The sequence below is a fragment of the Ahaetulla prasina genome, chromosome 1 (genome assembly GCF_028640845.1).
Source record: "Ahaetulla prasina isolate Xishuangbanna chromosome 1, ASM2864084v1, whole genome shotgun sequence".
Lineage (NCBI taxonomy): Eukaryota > Metazoa > Chordata > Lepidosauria > Squamata > Colubridae > Ahaetulla > Ahaetulla prasina.
Window position 1 is genome coordinate 92,422,902 of NC_080539.1, and position 25,304 is coordinate 92,448,205.

General features: G+C 42.3%; 1 protein-coding gene across 1 annotated transcript in view; it reads right to left on the reverse strand.

Annotated features, from left to right (window-relative positions):
* FNDC1 (fibronectin type III domain containing 1) overlaps nucleotides 1–23,980 on the reverse strand; it is an 87,802-nt gene extending 63,822 nt beyond the window's left edge. The window contains exon 1 of the mRNA XM_058168494.1: nucleotides 23,758–23,980. Coding sequence (XP_058024477.1) covers nucleotides 23,758–23,845 — 88 coding nt within the window. The 5' untranslated portion in view covers nucleotides 23,846–23,980. The remainder of the gene's footprint in view (nucleotides 1–23,757) is intronic.
* Nucleotides 23,981–25,304: the final 1,324 nt, after the last annotated feature.

The following is a 25,304-nucleotide window of genomic DNA, read 5'->3' on the forward strand; positions in this document are numbered from 1 at the left end:
GGAATCCTCTTCAATACCAAATTTCAAAAATGCCAACACTCTTTCTATCCTGCTTCTTCAAAGTCCAAACATTGGAAAAGCAATGTATTTTCATATAGAAAAACTGGTTAACAAAATACCCACATCAGGACAAGTGTAGACAAAAATGTGAATTTCCAGCAATAGAATTGGTATGTACATCAGAGCATCAATATCAATATTGATCCAAGCTTCTTCTGCCAAATTTGCAAACTAGAGTAGAAGTCAGTAAGTTAAGAAATTAGGGAAACCAACATGAACAGAATTATCCTTTCTTACTAAGAATTAGCTCTAGACATTCACAGATTATATCTATCTCATCAGCATCATATAGCACAAAGGCAACCCTAACATTATTAAAACAGCTGTCTCAAGAGACAGATGTTAAGGTGAGAAGTAGGGTAGAATGTCACCTGTTCTGCACTGTACCCTAAGTGTTGTCTCTTCAGTAGAATTGGGAAGTAGAATTCAATGCCACTATGATAGATTGTTTATATATATATTGGGGTTGCGGGTTTTTTGTTTTGCCATATTGACCAGACTATAGAGGACATCAGTTTGTTTATTTATCAAATTTATACAGCTGTCTATGTCATGAATGTGACTCTAGGAGACATGTAGAAAACAAAATAATGAAAGCACATCTTAAATAACCAGTAAAAACAATTAAACGGGGGTGAGAGTTTGAAAGACTCATAATACAGCTATCTAGTAGGCTCCCTGTTTCCAAGGCGTTCCCAGGTATTCTGCAAAAATGACATTTTAAGAATTTTCTGGAAGGTCAATAGAATCAGGGCTAATGTCACCTCAGGAGAGGGAGAATAATGTTCAAAAGGGCAGGTGCCGCAACAGAAAAGGCTCAGCTCCTGAATAAGATGGAACCCCTTTGCAGACAAGATATGTTACATGCCTCTTTTACCTGACCTGCTAGGATGAATAGATGTGACTGGGGAAAGGTAGTCCTTCAAATACACTGGCTCCAATCAGAGGTGGGCTTCAAAAATTTTGGCAAGGGGTTGTCTGCCCGGTTGCTGGGTGGACGTGACCATGGTGGGTGTGGCTTCATCAGCCTCCTGCACCATGTGGGTAGGGGGCGTTTTTGCCCTCCCTGGGCTCCAGAGGCTTTCCTTGAGTCTCCAGGAGGGCAAAAACGGCCTCCCCAGGCTCTGAGGCCCTCTGGAGGCCAGAAACAGGCCAAACTTCCGGTAGACCCTTGCACCGCTGCATTTTGCCTCAGTTGAAGCTTCAGAATTCAAGGACAGCTCCACACAGAGCATGTTGCAGTAATCCATTAGGGAGCAAAATAGGGCATGAGTAACTCTGAGCAGTTTGCCTTTATACTGTGAATATGAAATATCATTGGGTCCTGAACCACATGGCACAGTTTCCATAGGCTGCACCACTAGGATTTTTCCCTTTTGAAAGTTCAGGTGGCTAATTGTTGTACTATCTCTGTATTTATGGAATTATCAAACTTCTATAGCTTCTACCTTGTTTGTCCAGAAACTACTTCTGAAGAATAAGCTTCATTATTGCTGCAGAGATGAACATGAATGTCATTCTGTAATGCAGATATCGACCCCAGTGGCCTACAAGAATCCATTTTTACAGTAAAAATTAAGCCATGAACAAATCTTTGATAATGTAACTTGCTGAACCAACCTGCTTTAGACTACACCACAAGAGGAAGATGAAAGTATGAATGTCCAAAAAGACCTCTGAAAAATGTTAAACCCAGTAATGGGGATGGTGTACCATTTCTGTTCTACTTCAGCCAGCAAACTGAATTTCATTCCATTGCCAATTCACTATATATCACAAAATTATACTAGGTAATGAAATGTACAATAAGAGCAAAGAAAGCTTAGAAAGTTTAGAAAATAGGCAAAAATAACCAGAACACAAAATACAAGCTGAGTGGACATGACCTTGTAGATGACCCTCACTCTGTCAAGGACCATGGAGTACTCATATCTAACAATCTAAGTGCCCAAGCCCACTGTAACAACATCACCAAAAAGGCATTAAGGATTGTAAACCTAATCTTGCGTAGCTTCTTCTCCGGTAATATCACACTACTAACCAGAGTATACGAAACATTTGCTAGACCAATTCTCCAATACAACTCATCTGTCTGGAACACGCACTACATATCAGACATTAATATAATTGAACGTGTCCAGAAATATTTCACAAGAAGAGTCCTCCACTCCTCTGCTCGCAACAAAATACCTTATGCCACCAGATTTGAAATACTGGGCTTAGAAAATTTAGAACTACGCCACCTTTGGTATGACCTAAGCGTAGCTCATAAAATTATCTGCTACAATGTCCTACCTGTCAATGACTACTTCAGCTTCAACCACAACAAAACATGAGCTCACAATAGATACAAACTTAAAGTCAACCGCTCCAAACTCGATTTAGCAACAGAGTGGTCAATGCACTACCTGATTCTGTCTACCTAAGACTGTTAACCTAAGACTGTCTACTGTTGACCTCACCGCATTCCTAAGAGGTCTGTAATGGACGTGCATAAGAGCACCAGCATGCCTACCATTCCGGTCCGAATGTTTCCTCTATTTGTATCTATTTTATGTATCCAATCCATGTTTATACTTATTACCTAATACATTCTTGACAAATAAATAAATAAAATAAATAAATAAAAAGTTCTTGTTATGCACCAAGGAGGTCCATAAAACTACGAAATGAGTTGGGCTAGGTCATGTTCTTGCCTTCAGGGATTTGAACCTGAATTTCTTTACTCAACATTCAATATTTCTTCTGTCCTATACTGGCTTCAGAGCAAATAATAAAAGGATAGATTGGAAGAGAAGAAAAGAGAATGACTTAGAACTGAAATGCTATGAAATTTTACATAGCACAAACCCCCTCATATGCAGTGGCATGTACCCTTAAGTAAACATGTGCCAATACAAGAAGAATCACAGGACAGAAGAAATGGATCAACCCAGAGTAATTTAAGGTCACTTAGCAGACATATCACTGGATCACTTAGGAACCTAAGGCTATTGACATTATAGATCTCTAGTACCATCCATCCATTACTATGCAGATACGGTACATACCTAAAGCAGACACAGTTTACATTGCCACAGTAATTGCAGGGTGGTGCTATAAACTGTTAATGTATTGAGGGTATTCTAGGTCAAAAATATTTCTGATTTTATACAGAAAAGGGATTTATTCTAGCTTTTATTTATAAACCACACTTGTACATCTGTTTCTCCCAAAGATTTGTTTTTTTGAAAAGAGCAATTATACCTTCTTCCTTCAAAATCTAAATCACTCAATAGCCATACCACAGCTATTTAGTCATTATATTCAAAGGTCTGCCAGCTCAAGGATTTCATCCAATGGATTCTCAGATCACCCAGTGCTCAGAAAAACTGTAGAGCTAGCAAATTAGAAAGCCAACCTAACCACCTTCCAATAGTTGCTGACTCACAGAGACCACCACATTTTCAAAAGTAGAAATATTTAATGTGACAAGTAAACAAAACCGAATGAAGACCTGTGGTGAAAGATAGGAAGATCAGAAACGACGTAGAATATCTTGCAGTATTAATGCAACTGCTTAAATACAGTGAATACTAAATATAGTGAATACTGTGGAACAGGCCTACCGAGAATAATTCCACAAGACTAGATGAGATAATCAATTTTATGAAAGCAGACTAATCTTACAAACTAAAAAAGCACAGGTTTATAACTCTCAAGCCTTCCCTTGAAGAATCTTGGAAACTTTCATTTTGGAAACTGGTAGCTACAACCAAATGCTGGGGGAAAAACGCTTATGAAAACCTTATGAAACTCACCAGTGGTGGGTTTCAAAATTTTTACTACCGGTTCTGTGGGTGTGGCTTGGTGGGCATGGCAGAGCTTGGTGGGCGTGGCTTAGTGGCCATGGCAAGGGAAGGAAACTGTAAAATCTCCATTCCCTCCCAATCAGGGACTTGGGAGGCAGAGAATAGATGGGGGCGGAGCCAGTGGTGCGATTCAAATAATTTAACTACCTGTTCTCTGCCCTAATGATTTCTTCCAACAACCAGTTCACCAAACTGCTCAGAAAGTTAACAACCGGTTCTCCCGAAGTGGTGCGAACTGGCTAAATCCCACCACTGGGAGGGGCCAGTCAGAATTTTTACCACCAGTTCTCTGAACTACTCAAAATTTCCGCTACTGGTTCTCCATAACTGGTCAGAACCTGCTGAAACCTACCTCTGTATCACACATGTGGAGAACAGTTCATGATAGCTGCTAGAAGTCCAACGTCACCATTCACATGGCTCCTACTGCAAATCACCAATGACATATCATGCAAAGAAATATATATTATCAGCCATTCCCTAAGAATGAGATCTTTTTATGATTTTAGCCTCATAGCCAGAAGAAACATGATCTCCTATGCTTGTGGACTTTTTTTATGGCATGGTATCTTCTCCCCCTGGTTGTTTTTCAAGTTCAGAGGCAAGTCCTATATGCATCTCAGAGGTTCTAGTGCTGAGGGCTATATGACGAAAAAATGAAATTGCATAGAGATATAGAGAGCCAATTAGGTGTAGCAGTGAAGGTGATCTTAGACCATAGAAGGACCACTCTGTGTCCTTTCTGATCTTCCCACCCTTCACTGCAGGTCTACATTGTGTTTTGCCTTCTTGTGATATAAAGCATGAAGGTAATTCAGAAAATGAATGTTTACTGAATACCAAAGAAACCAAGCTGGTCTATAAGAAGTACCAAATGAAGATATGGCAAAATGAAATATTACATACCAGTTACATCAGTGGTGGGATTCAAATAATTTAACAACTGGTTCTCTGCCCTAATGATTTCTTCCAACAACTAGTTCACCAAACTGCTCAGAAAGTTAACAACTGGTTCTCCTGAAGTGGTGCGAACTGGCTGAATCCCACCACTGAGTTACATGTATAAAAGCTAGCAGGCAACACAGATAACAGCAAGACCTGGCAATAACTAAGAGCAGGATAGCTGAAGAAAGAGACAGAGGGGCTAATTTTTGCTGCACAAAACTAAAACTTAAGAACAAATGCATAGAAAGCCAGGGTTGAGAAGACTTTAACAGACAGCAAATGTTGCCTCTGCAAAGAAGTTGCCTCTGAAAATAATAATGGTAAGGAATCTACAGTAGTTAGCTGCTGCAAGAAGATCACATAAACTGACTACAAACAACAGCATGACAAAGTTGCAACAATGGTGCACTGCAAGAAATACCATTTGCCTGCAAGCAACAACTGGGGGACCACAAAATAGATGAAGAGGACTTTAGAATTCAAACAGACAAGCTTCTGCTACACAACACCCCACACTTAACAATTGTTGATAAGAAAGACACAAAAAAAGTATGGAGAGTGGACACTGTAATACTTGGAGACCAGAGGTGGGTTTCAGCAGGTTCAGACCAGTTCTGGTAGCGGAAATTCTGAGTAGTTCGGAGAACCGGTAGTAAAAATTCTGACTGGCCCTGCCCTCATCTATTCTCTGCCTCCCAAGTCCCAGCTGATTGGGAGGAAATGGGGATTTTGCAGTAACCTTCCCCTGAATTGGGGAGGGAATGGGCATTTTACAGTATCCTGCCCCTGCCATACCCACTAAGCCATACCTACCAAGCCATGCCACGCCCACCAAGCCACATCCACAGAACCGTAGTAAATTTTTTTGAAATCCGCCACTGCTGGAGACAGCAGAAGAGAAGAGGGGAAACTGGGGGGAAAAATCACAAAACATAAACCACTGCAAATAGAAATAAAATGACTGTAGCAAAATAAGCAGAGCTAGTACTAATAACCGGCACCTGAGATGCAATTCCAAAACTTCTGGAGTACCACCTGAATACTATAGGCACTGAAAAAAACCACCATCCATCAATCACAACAGGCAGCTTTACTTGGAAGAGCTTACAACCTGCAACCATACATTTAATATTATTAAGCAACATCTGCCTATCCCAGATCCTTGAGAAGGACTCAATAGATGGACGAAAATGCAAAATCCAGTCCAAACATCTTGCTGATTGTGCGATCAACTGTAATAATAATAGAAGTGACAGGGCCTGTGGCCTTCTTAGTAGGTAATCACTAACTCATGTCAATCAAGTATGACTTAATTCATAAATCAGTGGCATCCCACTTCCACCCGTCTGCAATTTTAAATAGCACAAAATTTTAGCTCTAACAACACATGCTTTGTTGGCACCATTTATTCTGTATTATTTTGCATTCAATGTTTCTTAATATACATGATTTTGCATGGTATTTTTGAGCCAGTTGTCGACTCCAAAACAGTAAGAACAGCCATACATATTTGGATCAGTTTATGATTCAAAGAATAACTATATTCCATTTGTCACAGTAATTCAAATTAGGTAAAAAAAAATGGGTGAAATTAAGTTCTTCCCTGTTACTAGTTACTAGGCCCAAAGCTGGTAGAGAAATATTTTGCTTGGTATAATAGACCTTTCAGTCAATGAATTAATTAAATTTCTGCTGTCTATCTTTTTTCCCTCTTCAAGTCAGTCTTCAGTTCTGGCAACTGCCTGGCTAAGCTTCCAAGATTTTTTAGGGGAGATTTCAGAAATGATTTGCCTGAGAGAGAGTAATTTAGTACCTAAGGTGGGATTAGAACTCATGGCCTCTGATTTCTAGCCTGGTACCTTAATCAAAACACTAGTGGTGAAATCCAATTTTTTTACTATTGGTTCTGTGGGCATGGCTTGGTGGGCATGGCAGGGGAAAGTTACTACAAAATCTCCATTCCCACCCCACTCCAGGGGAAAGATACTGCAAAATCTCCATTCTCTCCCCAAGCTAGGGGGAAGGATATTGCAAAATCTCCATTCCCACCCCACTCTGGGGCCAGCCAGAGGTGCCATTTGCCGATTCTCCAAACTACTCTAAATTTCTGGTACCGGTTCTCCAGAACCTGAAAGAACCTGCTGGATTTCACCCCTGCAATACACCCAGCTGGCTGTCACATCTTTTAAATGCTGATAATTCCTTCTGGTTCATAATTTTTTTATTGACTCCAGAACCTACAACATATATTTGTGATATAATAATAACAGTAGCTGAAAAATTCCAGATGTCCAACATATTTGAAACCAGATGAAACTTCTCCTTGGTAGGTCAAGTTCAGCATGTCTTGAAATTCTGTTTGTACATTCTATAGTCCATCCATTTATTTGGCACTTGTATTTTGGACAGAAGCTCAGAAAGCTTGCTTCTCTGTATCAAGTCTTGTCTAGGCTGGTAAATAGACACTGACCACTGCCATGGGCAGTGATCGGATCCTTCCGGTTTAACAACCGGTTCGGGGATCATCTGAAGCTTTGCACGCATGCGCAGTTCAACAAAAAATCACCTTCCGCGTTAGTGCTAGGGAATTAAAATAGCTGAGGCACGGCAATCTGCTCTGCCATGCTAATCAGTTGCGAAGATAAAGGTAAGTAAAATGCAGGGGCGGGTGGGCAGGCCCAGCTGATCATTGGAGAGAACTGGTCCACTTCCAGCTGATCTTTGGAGCTACCGGTTCACGCGAACCGGTCTTAACTGGTAGAATCCCACCCCTGGCCATGGGTGAATACTTCATATGCTGATTCTGCATCCCCAGGTCATCTCAGAGTGAGAGAAAGGAAGGAAGGAAGGAAGGAAGGAAGGAAGGAAGGAAGGAAGGAAGGAAGGAAGGAAGGAAGGACAGAAATAAGTCATATTTCTAAAGCCATCCAGCGTCTTGGTGATTCTGGATGCCATAGGCATTTAAAATGGTCATTCCATAGAAGCAGTCATAAAAACACTCACAAAATTAGTTTACATCCCATCCTAAGCCACATCCTGGGGAAACAATCAGCTCAGTGATACTTTTTCAAAACCTTTTATTAGGGTCATTGGAAACCCTAATAAGATGCTGTTACAGGGGGCAGGGAATGTATGCTTCCTAAATCCCATCTCATGGCATTGTTTAGTGGATGAGACTCACAGTATATCAAATCTGTCTGATGGAACAATCACCAGGAGATTCTCAAACAACTATTCTTTGTAGGACTCTGAAGATAATAACCAGAACCACGAAACTAGTCAAAAAAACCAACTGGTAACCACTGCAATTCGTGAAGCCATGACATGCCCATAATTGTTTGCACTTCTGCATTCTAGATCATCTGAAGCTTCCAAATGGACTTCAAAGGTAACCTCACACAGAATTCATTGCAGTAGTCCACATGTGAACTAACCAAGGCCTTCTCCATCCAGGAATGGGCACATTTGATGCATATGATGCATCTGTGGGAAGTCCTTTCTGGCTACAGCCACCATTTGCTCTTTCAGAAGGAGCTAAGAGTTCTGGAAGATCCCCACATGGCATACTAATGCTATTTGGAGAAATACGACCCCATTCCAAACTAGAGACAGAAAAATCCCTGGATCTGGAAGGACCCGTTACCACTTGGTTTTGTTAGACCTGAGTTTAACTCTAATCTTCCCCATCCAAACCTACATGATAACTCATTCCTTGCCACATTTTGGAATGGGATCACCACTATAAGATGAACTACTAAAATATGAACTTAGACTTATTTTTCGTTTTTTTGGAAAATAGGAAAAAAGAAAAAAAGCTGGATACAATGAAATAATGATGATCAAATAATGCATCCAACACACTTTCATTCACCTAGCAAAAACAGAATTTCTACATTTCTGTGTCTGGTGGCTTTTCATTCTGAATGAAGGATATATATCCACAAGTTTTCTAATTAGTACAACTCACCACACAGGGTTGCTGTTATGGGGGGAAAGAAGAGGCATAAGATTGTGTATTCAGTAACGCACATTCCAGTGTGTCGAGCAAAATGAATTATAAGATGTCCTCCTTCAAGTCCTTTTAGAAGAAAATTAACATTGTTCCCTAAGACTTTACCCAAAACAATTATGGACAAAAGTCTAAATTCAGAACTCAAAACAAGGGCAGACTAACATCAGAGCATTTTATTCATCAAGGAGACTCCATTGCAGATTTTACAGAAGCCTCATGACCATGTTGGGTTATGATGATAAGACCTGACTACAAAATATTCTTCTAATTTGTGTTGCAAGATATATTTTTTTTGCCCACCTAAGAAAGATTCATGTTTATAGAAAGGTTTTCCACTCCATCTCTACCGTGCAAGTTGAATTTTCCACTGGTTCTTGCCAACATTCTCTCAGAAATCTGAAAAAATGTCAAGGAACACATACTCAAGCTTTAACATGCACTTGATGAAGAAATCTAACATCATTCTTAATTGTATTTTTAACAGCAAACACAACCAATAGATCAACAGATGCAACTTTTCTAGGGATTGGGAAACATTCTCCTTTGCCGAAGTCCAAACTATAAAATATCAAAACAGGCAAATTATAAAAAAACATTTTTATCTTTGTAAAATGTACCGTATTTTTCAGAGTATAAGATGCACGTTTCCCCCCCTAAAAGAGGCTGAAAATTTGGGTGCATCTTATACTCCGAATGTAGCCCTGCCCACCTGCTGGCTCCCACCCTTTGGCCTCTGCTTCCCAGCAATTTGCCTCCTTGCAGCAAACAGCAAACAGCCTGTTTCAGTTTCAGCTTCAGCACATCCTGATTAGCACAGCAGCTGATTGTCAGTTGGATAGGCCTCCTGGCGATCAGCTGTTTCAGGCTTCAGGGATTGCCATTGCCTATTGCTGCCTCCATGTGTTCCATTTTCAGCCTCCACATCCCATTTTCAGCCTCCGCGCATCCTGTTTTCGGCTTCCGCACACCCCATTTTCCACCCATTCCGATCCCCGCCACCCAGAACAGGTGGAAAATGGGGCGCGCAGAGGCTGAAAACAGGAAGCAGAGGCCGAAAATGGGGCATGCGGAAGCAGCAATAGGCTATGGCAATCCCTGCAGCCTGAAACAGCTGATCGTTGGGAGGCCGTTCCAACTGACAATCAGTTGCTTGTGAAACTGAAACTGAAACAGGCTGTTTGCTGTTTGCTGCAAGGAGGCAAATTGCTGGGAGGCAGAGGTAAGAGGCCGATTTTTTTTTCTTGTTTTCCTCCCCCCAAAAGGTAGGTGCATTTTATACTCTAAAAAATATGGTAAGTTGAGGTGCATTTTGTTCCTTTCTGCATTGCCATATACAGTAGCCACAAAACCATCAGTTTTACAGAAATTTTGAAGGTTGTTTCCTTAAAGCCAAGTTTTAGTTTACAAATAAAAAAACCCTGAAGTTATTTTCACAATGCAGGAATGTTAATGCATTTGGGCCCAATAATGCATTTATATGTCACAGTATTTAAAATTTTTAAAAATGCACCCTATTCAATACTTCATTCAATATTTTATATATTTATTTACATTTCATTCTTTATTTATTTATAAAAGTGAGACTTATGAAAACTGTTTTTCACAAAGCAAAACTTCTTTGGGGTCTTCGAAAGATGACTAATATTTTGTGTTTTAATTTTTAAAGACAAAAATAAATTTCTTAGATAAAATGTTTTAAGAAAATGACAGATATTGTCCACTGAACTTAAGGTTATATTCCGCAGTTTTTCATAACAAGAAAGAAAGACTGGGTTTTTTTTGAAGGAGAGGAGAAATAAATATACTCTGATTTTGACTGATTATGTGCCGTTGTTTTCAACTCCTCATGACCTCATGGATAAATTTTCTTCCTGAGAATCTTTCTCTAACCTGGTCTTTCAAGTCTTCGACAATAAATTCATTACCACTGTCACCAAGTCTATCCTCTTTGTGGCTGGACATCCTCTTCTTTCTCCTTCCACCTTTTACAAAAATTTGAACCTTCTCCAGAGAGCTAGGTCTTCACATAATGCGGCCAACATGGATAATTTGAGCCTGGTCATTTATGAAGAGAAAACTCTGGGGAGCTAGTGGCCTTAGTGAGACATTTGCATAGCTGGGACTTTTAAAAATAGTTCCAAGGCCTGCCTGAGACAGAGGCCTCAGGTTACCCATTGTTAAGGACAGAATCATAGAACTGCACGATGTCATTTAATTTTCTAGTTTAATCTCTTGGAGATTTTCTTGCCCAGTGGAAACCATCCCGCCTACATTAACTATGTTCAGTGAAGGAGAGCCAATCACCTTCCAAGTTATCCTTCCTTTGAGTCATGCTTGACTTTCTATCATTGCCTCAATCAAACAAATATTCCTAATATTTCCTCATGGTCTTCCATCCAAACATTATCGTGGTCTGATTCTGCTTAGCTTTTTGATTAGACCAGGCTGGCTTTACGCCGCCACCTGATCTGGGATCAGTTTAAAGTTCACAGCCATCAGCAAAGTCATAAGTTTGAAACAAAGATGTAGGTTAGGATTTTAACTACCCATCAAAACAAAATTTGAAAATATTTATCTGTTAAAAAAAACCTAAATTATTTCCAAATTTCAAATAGCTTCTCCATGTGCCCAGCTTCGATGCCAAGGCTTCTACGTGCTGTACAGCTAATGAAAAAACCATGATGTGGTTGGACAAAGGACAGTGGCATTACTTCTTTCTCTCCTATCTTTTTTTTAAAGCATGAAAATAAAAAAGGGTGTACATTATAGACAAGAAGCATTGCAATTTCGGAACAATATTTAAAGCTGGAAAAAGATGAATCTAAAGCCGGTTAAAGGACTCTTTGTTTTGCTCTATTTTATAGTCAATAAACTCCAAAGTCATGGAAATTGCAATATAGGACATTATTTATACTCTATAGAGTATAGAAACAAAGTAAATAGTAGCAGAAGCAGAAAATTTCCATTTTCCATAATAAGAATCCAATGTAACTTTAAGACGCTTTCAATATTCTGCTTCTGGCTTTAGTAACAACATTGTTTAGCAGATCTATCCAAAACTACTGTTGTTTTCCTTTCCTTTTCACAAAGCCTTAGTAATTCACTAAGATCAGTAGTTAAATGTTTCAATTAAAAATCTATTCTCTTGTTCTCCTCTTTGAGCTCTTGAATGTTTCTTATTCAAAGATCGCCCAACCATACATCATTCCAAATACTAGTGAAGCTCTTCAGAAGTAAGATTCATGCTAGTTGACAGAAAGACTGCTCCATTTTGGACAGATTTGGAAAATCCCTGAATTGTCAATCCAGAAGATGACCTTTTCTGATCTTTACTGTATAAATTTTTCATAGAGTACTTTGTTAAATTTAACAGATTTTGCCAAGATCTGCCTTCTTAAAGTCTTGAAAAGAGCACAAGGATTAAAGATCATGTACCGTATTTTTCAGAGTATAAAATGCACCGGAGTATAAAACAGCTTAGATTTTGGGGAGGAAAATAGGGGAAAAAATCTGCCTACCAGGTATTCATCTGGCTAGTGTCCTTAGTCTGGTCAGCTTCATTCATTCATTCATTCATTTATTAGATTTTTATACCGCCCTTCTCCCGAAGGACTCAGGGCGGTTCACAGCCAAAATAAAACAATAAAAAGTGCACAATAAAACAATAATTAAAAAACTTATTAGATATAAGGCCAAATTAAAATCCATTTAAAACCATAAAACCCCATAAAATTTAAATCCAAATATTAAAAACTACTAAAAATTTCTATGCCAGTCCTGCGCGAATAAATAGGTATGTCTTCAACTCGCGGTGGAAGGTCCGAAGGTCAGGCAGTTGACGGAGTCCTGGGGGAAGTTCATTCCAGAGGGTGGGAGCCCCAACAGAGAAGGCCCTTCCCCTGGGAGCCGCCAGCCAACATTGCTTGGCGGACGGCACCCTGAGGAGTCCCTCTCTGTGAGAGCGCACGGGTCGGTGGGAGGCAATTGGTAGCAGTAGGCAGTCCTGTACGTAACCCGGCCCTAAGCCATGGAGTGCTCTAAAGGTAGTAACCAACACCTTGAAGTGCACCCGAAAGACCACAGGTAGCCAGAGCAGCCTGCGCAGGAGTGGTGTTACATGGGAGCCACAAACGGCTCCCTCTATCACCCATGCAGCTGCATTCTGAACCAACTGGAGCCTCCGGGTGCTCTTCAAGGGGAGCCCCAAGTAGAGAGCATTGCAGTAATCCAAGCGAGAGGTAACAAGAGCATGAGTGACCGTGCATAGGGCATCCCGGTCAAGGAAAGGGCGCAACTGGCGAATCAGGCGGACATGATAAAAAGCTCTCCTGGAGACGGTCGTCAAGTGATCTTCAAAAGACAACCGCCCATCCAGGAGAATGCCCAAGTTGCGCACCCTCTCCATCGGGGCCAATGACTCGCCCCCAACAGTCAGCCGCGGCTGCAGCTGACTGTACCGGGGTGCCGGCATCCACAGCCACTCTATCTTGGAGGGATTGAGCTTGAGCCTGTTTCTCCCCATCCAGACCCGTACGGCTTCCAGACACCGGGACAGTACTTCGACAGCTTCGTTGGGGTGGCCTGGAGTGGAAAAGCACAGCTGAATATCATCAGCGTACAATTGGTAACTCACCCCAAAACCACTGATGATCTCACCCAGCGGCTTCATATAGATGTTGAACAGGAGAGGCGAGAGAATCGACCCCTGCGGCACCCCACACATGAGGCGCCTTGCGGTCGATCTCTGCCCCCCTGCCAACACCATCTGCAACCGGTCCGAGAGATAGGAGGAGAACCACTGATAAACGGTGCCTCCCCACTCCCAAACTCCCCAGCCAGTGCAGCAAGATACCATGGTCGATGGTATCAAAAGCCACTGAGTGGTCTAATAGGACCAGGGCAGAGGAATAACCCCTGTCCCTGGCCCTCCAGAGATCATCAACCAATGCGACCAAAGCCGTCTCCATACTGTATCCGGGCCGAAAGCCGGACTGGAACGGGTCTAGATAGACAGTTTCATCCAGGTATTGGGGTAGTTGACGTGCCACCACACTCTCTACAACCTTCGCCACAAAGCGAAGGCTGGAGACCAAACGATAACTTCCTAAAACAGCTGGGTCCAGGGAAGGCTTCTTGAGGAGGGGTCTCACCACCGCCTCTTTCAAGGCAGCAGGAAAAACCCCTTCCAACAAAGAAGCATTAATAATCCCCCGGAGCCAGCCTCGTGTCACCTCCTGCGTGGCCAGCACCAGCCAGGAGGGGCACGGGTCCAGTAAACATGTGGTGGCATTCAACCTCCCCAACAACCTGTCCATGTCCTCAGGAGTCACAGGGTCAAATCCATCCCAAACAGTCTCAACAAGACGAGTCTCCGACCTCTCACCCAGATCTACCCAATTTTGATCCAACCCATCCCGAAGCTGAACAATTTTATCATATAGATAACCACTAAAATCCTCGGCACGCCCTTGTAAGGGGTCCTCCCGCACCTCCTGTTGAAGGAGAGAGCGGGTCACCCGAAACAGGGCGGCCGGGCGGTTATCTGCCGATGCAATGAGGGAGGAAACGTAAAAACGTTTCGCTTCCCTCAATGCCACTAGGTAGGTCCTACTATATGACCTAACTAGTGTCCGGTCAGCTTCCGAATGGCTGGATCTCCAGGCACTCTCTAGGTGTCTTCTCCGGCATTTCATCTCCCTCAGCTCCTTGGAAAACCAAGGAGCTGGTTGAGACCTGCACCGGGTCAGAGGCCGCAAAGGCACGACACGGTCTAGAGCCCCAGCCGCGGCCTGTTCCCAAGCCGCGACTAGTTCTTCAGCCATGCCGTGGGCCAGACCCTCAGAGAATGGCCCAAGCTCCGTCAGGAACCTCTCCGGGTCCATCAGGCACCTGGGATGGAACCAACGTATTGGTCCCATCTCCCTGCGGCGGTCCGAAAGTTCAGACGAAGGAGAGAATGATCTGACCATGACAAAGGCTCGATGACTAAATCTCCTAAATCCAGATCATTCAACCACTGTCCAGAGATAAAAATCAGATCCAGTGTGCCTCCCCCAATGTAAGTAGGGCCATCAACTACTTGCGCCAGGTCCAAGGCCGTCATGGAGGCCATGAACTCCCGAGCCGTTGTCGATGACACGCCAGTCGATGGCAAGTTGAAGTCCCCCATGACCATAAGTCTGGGGGTCTCAACCACCACCCCGGCAAGCACCTCCAACAGCTCGGGCAGGGCTGTTGTCATGCAGCAAGGAGCCAGGTACATGATCAACAAGCCCATCTGAATCCTATGACCCCACTTCACAAAGAGGGATTCACAACCAGCTATCTGAGGTACAGTGGTTTCCCTCGGTTCTAGACTCTTCTTAATAACAACTGCCACCACCCCCACCACCCCTAACTAAATCAGCACATTAGTTTGCTGGTTTTTTAATCCCCTGCTTGGGAATAAAAAACAGCTTCTAAGGCACAGCTGAGAGGAAGCAGCAATGAGAAAAGCAGGCAAAGCACGGGGAAATCGCTTCACTCAGCTAGCACCTAGTTAGGGCTGAAAAAAAGCTTCTAATGAATAGCTGAGAGTCAGAGCAAAGCATGGAGATCGCTTCACTCGCTAGTTCCTCATTAAAGCACAGCAGAGAGTCGAGGCAGCAGGCAAAGCTGGGAAGATCACTTCACTCACTAGTGCCTCGTTAGGGCTGAAAAAAGCTTAGAAAAAGCTACGTTCGGAGAATAAGATACACTCAAGTTTTCAAACTCTTTTGGGAGGGGGAGTGCGTCTTATACTCTGAAAAATATGGTAATTATGGAATACCGTCTGGAAAGCCAAATTAAGCAGCAGTTAAGACACCAGACTAGAAATCAGGAGACTGTGAGTTCTAGTCCCACCTTAAGCACGAAACCAGCTGGATGACCTAAACTTAGTCACTCTCTTTCAGCCTTGGAAAGGACACAAGAGCAAACTATTTCCAAAATCTTGCCAAGAAAATTGCAAGTACTAGTCCAGCCAGTTGCCAAGAGCCAAAGTCACTTTCTTGCAGGAGCTTCTTCTCAGTTCTTCCTCTTTTTCTGAGCCATCTCTTAAAACAAGCAGAGTAAAAGACACAGAGGTGACACAGAGCAAATCCATAACTCTCTACCTATCCCCTACTGCTCCCTTGTGGTCACTAGGTCATGAAATGCTGAACAGTCTGTGCCACTGGAATTGGACCTCTAATAGGGTAGACATGATTCAGAGTCAAAATCTTATTTTATGTTGCTTTCCCCTGATTTTCTCAGTCTGGCTTACAGTTCTTGGATTTCCTGTTCTTCTCTAGCTTTCCAAGATCAAACAAGATATGCCGGGGTAGCGTTTTTCCCACACTTGGAACATTAAGATAAGTATCCCAAAGGTGCTTTTTCAAAGGTAACTGGACTTTCTGGTGTTTCTTTGAAGACGTTTCACTTTTCATCCAAGAAGCTTCGTCAGCTCTGGATCAGAAGGAATCTTCATGGAAAAACCAGAAAGTCCAGTTGCCTCTTGAAAAAGCACCTTCGGGACAACCATGACCTGGATGAATCTCCATAGACATTTAAGAAGAGTAGATTTTTCAACTCACAAAATTTCCCACCCAGCATAAAGTCCATGCCTCTTAAAGTGGCCCAAGTTTGAGAAACACTGGATTGGGGCTGCCACTTGGATGGGCAGTCAGATAAAAGGACATTCTAATAGTCAAGATGTTTTATTTTTCCTTTTTTTAGAAACAGTAATTGCAACGATAATAATAATAATAATTGCAATATTTATGGAAACTGCTATGGAAGGAATGCTATTAGAAATTTCTCTTTTCCCTTACATGTCAATGCATGCCAGCATTTGGAACCTTTTGCTACAGCCTGCACCATCCAAAAATAAAGTATGCTGTATTTTTTTCCTGAAAATTATTTCATTCATAAATTTTAATAGGGCAATTATTCATTAAAGGAATGTTTCATTATGAGAGTTGGCAAAACTTTTACATTTTTCAGAAAAAAAGAAAATAATTTTTTAAAGAAAAAGTGGCCAAGGATTTAATCCCTTTCTCAAAACTACAGGTAGTTCTCAAATTACAACCACAATTGAGACTGAAACTATGGTCATAAGCTGTGACCATCACTAAATGGGTCATTACGTTGCCAACCCCAATTTTGTGACCTTTTTGCAGTGGTTGTTAAGTGAATGCAGCAGTTGTTAAGTGAGCCCACGGTAAACACTGGTTTTTGGCAAATACGTTGTAAATCATGGTCACATGAGCGCAGGAGGCCATCAGTGGCCATACATGCAGGCAGTTGCCAAGCACATAAAATGTGGTCATATGCAAGCTGATCATCAGAACTTTGAATCTGGGCTTATAAATACCGTCTCTTTCAGAGTATAAGACATACCTAAAAGGGGGTGAAAATTTGGGTGCGTCTTATACACTGAATGTAGACCCGCCCACCCACTGGCCCTCACCCTATGGCCTCTGTCTCTCAGAAATTTATCTCCTTGCAGCAAGAAGAAACAGCCCATTTCAGCTTCAGCACAGCCTAATTAGCACAAGTTGATTGTCCCTTGGATCGGCCTCCCGACTCTCAGCTGTTTCAGGCTGCAGGGATTGCCATTGCCTAGTGCAGCGCAGGCCTCTGCTGCTTGCTGCAAGGAGGTAAATTGCTGGGAGCAGATTTTTTTTTCTTGTGCTAATCAAGCTATGCTGAAAATGAAAATAAAGCAGGCTAATTGCTGTTTGCTGCAATGAGGCAAAATTGCTGGGAGGCAGAGTCAGATTTCTTTTTCTTGTTTTCCTCACCAAAAAAGATTTGTGTGTCTTATAGTCCAGAGCATCTTATACTCCGAAAAATACGGTACTTTTATTTGGGGAGGGGTGTCTGTCGTAACTTTGAACAGTCTCTAAGCAACTAGTCATACGTTGAGGACTACTTGTATTTCATTCATTAACATTTCCTTCAAGCAAATCAAGGACAGATATTCAATAAGGAATGTTTCTCAACCTAGGTAAAAGTCCGTAGAGATTCTCAGTCATCCAGGTCATGGTTGTCCCAAGGTGCTTTTTCAGGAGGCAACTGGACTCTCTTGTGTTTTTTTTCTTTGAAGATGTTTTGCTTCTCATCCAAGAAGCTTCTTCAGCTCTGACAAGATAGTGGGGAATGGAAGGATTTATACTCCATGGAGACAGCTGATCATTTGCATCCTTTTAGAGGGTTGTTGAAGCACTTGGAGGTTTATCTGTGTCCTCAGGGTCACCTGAGTAGGGCTCCTGACTCCTGTAGTCTACAATTTTTCCTCTGGAAATCCATTCCTACTCCCACACCATTCAAAGGGTTTTCAGGTTACCAGCTGTCTGCAAGGAACATAAATCCTTCTATTCCCCACTATCCTGTCAGAACTATAGAAGCTTCTTGGATGAGAAGCGAAATGTCTTCAAAAGAGAAAGCAAGAATGTCCAGTTGCCTCCTGAAAAAGCACCTTGCGTCAACCTAGGTAACTTTTAAGATCTATGGACTTCAGCTCTCAGAATTCCCACACTGCCTGGGGAATTTGGGGAGCTGAAATCCACACTGGTCGGTTGCAACTTTCATCACCATCTAAAAATTGCCGAGAAACGCTGGTCTACTGCAGCTTTCCTCAACAGCTGCCTTCCAGAGATTCATTTCTTAATCTCATATTGGCAATGATGCTTAGCCACGCTAACTGGGAACGATGAGCTAATAGTCCAGCACATCTATTAAGATCAGTCAAGAATCAGATGAAAGGGTGCAGCTCTACAGGAAACTGGCAGAACCAACCGAAGCCGCAAATTTACTGACACGGATTCAGCAAAGAACACATTTTTCATCACCTCTCCTAGGCATATCTGTGTGCCCTTGGTTGGCTATGTGCGACATCTGGAGGTGGGAGAAAGGGTGGGGGAAGTTACTTCCAGAGTGGAATATCTGAAGCTGTGCTTGGACCATCTAATTTGCAGATAGTTGATGAGATAGAGAGGGTGGGATGTCGGCAGAATCCTTTGGAAACAGCTAGTAGGCAATGGGACTGTGTGGGTTTGCCTTAACAGAGTTTAATTCTGAGTGGACATGTAGAGGTAGTCCTCAGGTTACAACCGCAATTGAGCCCAACATTTATGTTGCTAAATGAAACATTGGCTTGGTGAATTTTGCCTCATTCGATGACTTTTCTTGGCACCGTTGTTAAGTGAATCCAGATGTCCCATTGATTTTGCTGGTTGGGAGGCTGCGAAGGCTGATCATGTGACCCCAGGGCACGGTGACCGTCCTAAATATGAACCAGTTGCCAAACATCTGAATTTTGACCATGTGACCATAGGGATGCTGCAACGGTCATAAAGCGTGAAAAATGGTCACAAGTCACTTTTTCAGTTCTGTTGTAAATATGGTTACTAAATGAACTGTTGCAAGTTGAAAACTACCTGTATAAGATTGCGTTGTTATCCTGCAGACTGGCCTTAAAGATGTGCTGGACTATTATCTCATCATTCCTGGTTAGCATGGCTAAGCATTGTTCTAAATGTGAGATTAAGAATCACATCTCTGGAAGGCAGCTGGTGAGAAAAGGTGAGGCCAAGATAGGCTGCTCAGGTGAAAAACGTCGCGGTAAACATAAGAAATGATCATTCATGCGGATGTCCTTTGACTAAATTCCAGATTTCTGAAATTCTGGCATTCTTTCCAAGCAGGTACACGTATTCCTTGACTTAACAACAGTTCGTTTAGTTATTGTTCAAAGTTATTGTTCAGCGACACTGAAAATAGTGACTTCGGATTGTTTTTCACATTGCAGCATCCCAACAGTCAGGTGATTTATATTCAGATACTTGACAACTGTCTCCTATTTATGACGGTTGCAGTGTTCAGAAGTCATTTTGCGACCTTCTGACCAGCAAAGTGAATGGGGAAGCCGGATTGTTAGTGTTACTAATTTAATGACTGCAGTGATTCACTTAACCAGTGTGGCAAGAAAAGTTGTAAAAGGAGACAAATTCACTTAACAAATTTTTCACTGAACATTCAATTGTGGTCGTACGTTGAGGACTACCTGTACTACCTGTCTCTGGATTATGACTTTGGATTATGACTGTAATACAGCCCTCCCGTTACCATTGTGAATTGTTAACAGTCAAACAAATGGGCGGTCACAATTTTACATTTTCTGTGGCGGTTGTTAAGCAAATGCAGCAGGCGTTAAGCAAACCAGTGGATCACAATGGGCACAGTTTTTGCCGAAAACCAGAAACAACTGCCAGTTTTGCATAATGTTGTGTTATAAAACTTGGCCATATTACTGCAGGATGCAACACACAAATGTAGCCGTGTTGCTGAGAGCCCAAAGTGCAGTTATGTGATTGCAGGGGAGGGGCGTCCATTGAAACTTCGGATCCAGATTGTAAATCCCCTTTTTTAGATAGGTCATAACTTCAAACGGTTGCTAAGCAACCAGTTGTAAGTCAAAGATTACCTATAACTGGCGTGTCAAACTCAATTTTTCTTTTCTTTTTTCTTTTCTTTTCTTTTTTTCTTTTCTTCTTTCTATATATATATATGCTTATACCTCCTTATATTTACTCATATATGTGTTTATATACTATATAATCTTTTTGTATGATACCTACATATATTGTTGTGACAAAATAAATAAATAAATAAATAAATATATAGATTTCATTGAGGGCCGCATCAGGGTTATGTTTGACCTCGAGGGGTGTGTGTGTGACTGGGATAGGCATGGCTGGGGTGGGTGTGGCCAGCTCGACATCACTCGTGTTGGGGGCTTCTATGGTGGCCTGATTTTTTGGCTTTGATGGCTTCCTGCAGCCCTCTGCCAGTGAAAACAGAGCTTGGGAGGGCAGCGCATGGTCCTCCCCAGCTCCATTTTCGCTGGCAGAGACACCGTGGGCCAGTCCTTCACTGTTTCCAGGGAACCCCATGGGCCAGATCTAAGCATCCCATGGGCCAGATCCAGCCTGCGGGCCTTGAGTTTGACATGTCTGACCTATGACAAGTTCATTTGGAACTGAACAGAATAGGGCCAGCAATTATTTTATCCCAGGCAGACTGTTCTGCCTTCAATATCTTGTGACTGTTTCCATATAACAGCAAAGACAAATAATAATAATAATAATAATTCCCTGTTCATCCACTTGGTTTTGTCCACATTATTCTCTGATCTGTGCATCCAATTGTTCTAACTGGGTTAATGGAACGGATATGTGCTCTGAGAACCAATAAATGGCCTCTGAGTGAATTGCAGGTGCTTTAACTGTAGAATTTCTGGACAGGACATTCCATATGACAGTATGCTGGGATGTTCCAGCAGCCACACCCTGGAAGCCACTGTCCTGCAATGTTATTGTTTTTTCCAAAAGAAACAGAAGAGCCGGGAAAAAATGCACTGGGAACTCTTCAGGAGTTGCCACACCTACCTTTATGATCTAAGGCATCTTGTTGGAAACAACCACAGTTGTATTGACACAATTTATGCCTGATGAAAGATATTTCACAGTGCATTTTTTAAACCACCATGAAATAGCTGATATTCAAAACCTGGAAGAGGAGAAACCGCTCAGCAAGGCTCATTTGTTTTTGTTTTAACTTTCCAACCTAACATTATTGAACTTACTGTATTTTCTCAAGTTGATGTTTCCTTGTTTCTAAAGGGATTTGCTTCCAAGCACTCTGTCTTGCTTAAGATTTAGCCCCTACCTTAACAATCCTATCAACATATCGTGGCAAGGAACTGGGCCTGTGGGCAAATATGCACTAGGAATTCCTGTACTTTACTCCCAACTCAACTTGTATGGGCATATACAGCTACTTACCATTTCTGCCCTCCCTGTAAGAGAAAAGTACATGCTTTTTTTTTTAACATACAGATCAAAAGGATCAAAAATAAAAGCAAAAAAAAAGAGTGGGAGGTGGGGAACATTCTTTTCTTATACATATAACTTTATTTTAAAAAACCAGCAAGAACTAATATTTAGAATAGAGAAAAAAGTGAGGAAAAGAAAGAAGAAAGAAAAAGACAAAGTCAAAAGGGGAAGGAAGGAAGGAAGGAAGGAAGGAAGGAAGGAAGGAAGGAAGGAAGGAAGGAAGGAAGGAAGGAATAATAGGATTTTGATTTTCTTTATGACAGTTATAAATTAACTTAACTTGTTACTCAGGGTTACATGACTTTTTTTACAATCTATTTTTTTTCCTAGTCATTAAAACCATATGTCACAATTTCATTCCCCTCCCCTCCCCTGTTTCAGACAAAATCTGTAGGGGCTTCCAGTCAGCATTAAACTTAGATAATGTCTTTTTCTTTGATCAGAGTTGTCAATCTGGCCATCCCAGCAAGTTCCATCATCTTCACCATCCATTCCTCCATCGTGGGTGGTATTAAACCTTATTTCCTTTGTGCTTATAATAGTTTTGTTGCAGGAGTCATATATAAAAACAAAGTTCCATGACTTTTCCCCAACCAGTTTATCAATCAATCCCAAAAGAAAAGCCTCCAGTTTCAGTTGTATATACCTCTTAAAAATCTTCTGAATTAATGTCTGTAATTGAATCCAAACCTTTCTAGCTCTTTTGCACATCCACCAAACACGATAAAAGATCTTTTTTGCTGCTTACACTTCCAATACAACTTTGAAGAATCTTTACACATTCTAGACAATTTTTTCCAATGACATATACCAATGATATGTAATTTTATTTTAAAAAATGATATGGGGAATGTTCTGAGCAGGGGAAAACAATCCAGACCCTGGAAATCCTCTCCAACAGCATGCGTGGCAAGTTCTCCCTCACTGTTTCATTATTATTATTATTTTTCCTCCAAATCTTAGTCCCAATCACTAACCATTTCTCTTCTGGAGTTAGCCTATGCAAATCTGCCCTGCAGCACTTGGTGAGGAATGCTATCCTTGAATTGCAACCTTTGCATTATAAATAGTTCAGAAGCTTCCCTGCATTCCTTGGAAGAGTTTGTATTTTGTGTTTGCTTTACACTTAGGAACAACTGGTTCAGGTTCGGCGTCTCTGTTGGGACTGGCACAACCAAAACAGATGTGGAAGGGTTACAGAGGTGGAGATCTGAGCTTTGGAGAAGTGAGGATGTGTGGTGTGTGTGTGTGTGTGTGTATTAAGCTGTGATCCCATGTACACAAATAAACATTTGCTCCATTGCAGAGGTCTCCAACCTTGGCAACTTTAAGCCTGGTGGACTTCAACTCCCAGAGTCCGCCAGGCTTAAAGTTGCTAAAGTTGGAGACTCCTGCTCCATTGCATTCCTAGGAGATTTTCTTTAAAAAAAAAAAAAAGAACTTTGTGGAGAGCCATGCTCTATCAATCCCCTTTTAAAAGAAAAAGAAGACAATGCTGGCCAATCACTTTTGGGTGTTCATTCTATGAAATGCAAAAAAAAAAAAGCGCAGCCTAGCAGAATTTTGCTCCCCCCCGCCCTCCCAGGAAGCCCAATTGACTGACAAGACCCTCCAAAGCAACGGAGGAGCTATGCGGGGCAAAGAGAGGCAATAAGAATTAGGAAGCGCGACATTTCTCACGCAGGGTATGTATGTATTCCTAGGGTGGACGGGGCTGGCGTTGCGACTGTCTTGAGCGCCTGCCCTCCAGATACACCACTCCCGTCCTCCTTTGGCCAACAAAGCCAACTGGGGAGCGTTGGAACTGTAGTCCCACGCATCCTGGGATGCCATGCTGAGGAATTGAACCGGAGATTGGAAGCGGGGGTGGGAGAGAGAGAAAGAAACGTCCCAATCCCTTCTGCAAACTACCTCAGGGGGGCTCCCGAGTTCCCTCCCTCTCCATAAGGACGCCCGCGGGCGAGCCTCGAGAGAATTGAAGCGGGGACCGTACCTGGGGAGGCAGAGTGGAGCAAAGCAACGAGGAGCACCAGAAGCGTCCCGACGGTGATCCAGAAGGTCCGCGAAGCCGAAGCAGCCATGGAGCTGGTGGGCGCAAGGGGCCAAGGGGCGCCTTGAAAGCTGCCAAAGGGAAGGTTAGGAAGCGGTGTCCGCAGAAGGTGGCTGGGAGCTGACGCCGACGGGCCGGTGCGCAGACCGCGCTCTTCCTCCGCGCTTCCCCTCTGGTTTCCCACTTAGCAGAGCTCAGCCTCGCCTCCGTTGCCGTCTTTGCTCGCCCCTTCTCTTCATCGTTGTCCCCGCTTCTCTCCGCGGGGCTGCCTCGCCGGCCTCCTGTCTCCTCCTGCTGGCCGGTAGCGCCATTGCAATCCCCGTGATTCGAACGGAATAGAGGCAGAAACCGATCGCTCGGCGGCGATAGGTTCCGTTGGGGATAAGAATCGGCCGGAGATCGATCGATCGATCTCTCATGATGTGATCGCTGGGAATCTCTTGCATCACAAAATCAATCAGAGACCAGCCGTCCAAAACAATGGCTCTGCTAGGCGGAGGAGGTTTGCTTGCCGTGTTAATTGAGACACTTGCAGGCTAGGAAAGTAATAGGTCTGAAGGCAATGTTTTTAAAAATGTGAAAGACAGAATACACCAAGGGACACGATGTTGCCTTTTTCTGTTCTGTTTTTGGAATTCATTCCATTGCATTTTTATTGCTCCTCTTTTAAAGGACAACATACAGGCCCAAACTTTTATCCACCTTGCGAAGTATTATGTAAGACAAGAAGAACCTGCTAAATTTCTGAAACCAAACTAAGTTCTGGCTTGTTTTAATCATGGTAGTTGATTTGTTTTGTTTTCTTCTTAAGGCGATTTTGATGGTTTAGCAAATTCAAATACGTAGGGCTATTGTAATTTTTACTATCACTCTTTAAGTGATAGTAAACTAAAAGTTTCCAGGTTTGAGTTTCTTTTTTAAGAAGGGCTATAGAAGGCTAGATTTTGCATATGTAATATAGTTAAACATACTGCTAAACTAGAGATATACAATTTTCAATTAGCTCAGGCTCCACATCAAGTTTAACTAGACTTTTCTTTTGGGCTCCCAAAATCTGGATGACCACTGCTACTCCTAATGTTGATGGCACACAACAAAAAGGGGTGTGATCAGAACTGAATTGGCAGAAGGATTGGGAATTATTAAGGTTGTGTAGAAAGTTAGCATCCATCCTTCTCCTAGAAGAATGAAATATTCTAGGAAATATTAAAAAGACAGAATATTATACCTTCCTGGATGAGAAAAGGAGATACATACTCTTGGGAAGCAGCCCCCATCTTTGTTAATAGCCCCAGAAAAACTGGGCCATTCTATTTACAAGAAAAAAGGCTGGGCCAGCTTATCTACAATACAAAACACTTTCACCCTCAGGACATAATAGGATTAGCCCTGTACCCATCTCACCACATGACACCTGAGAAGATTGCATCACCGAGCAAGATTGAACCAAGTTTGGGACTCAAGATAACTTACAAGTTATCCCTGCATGA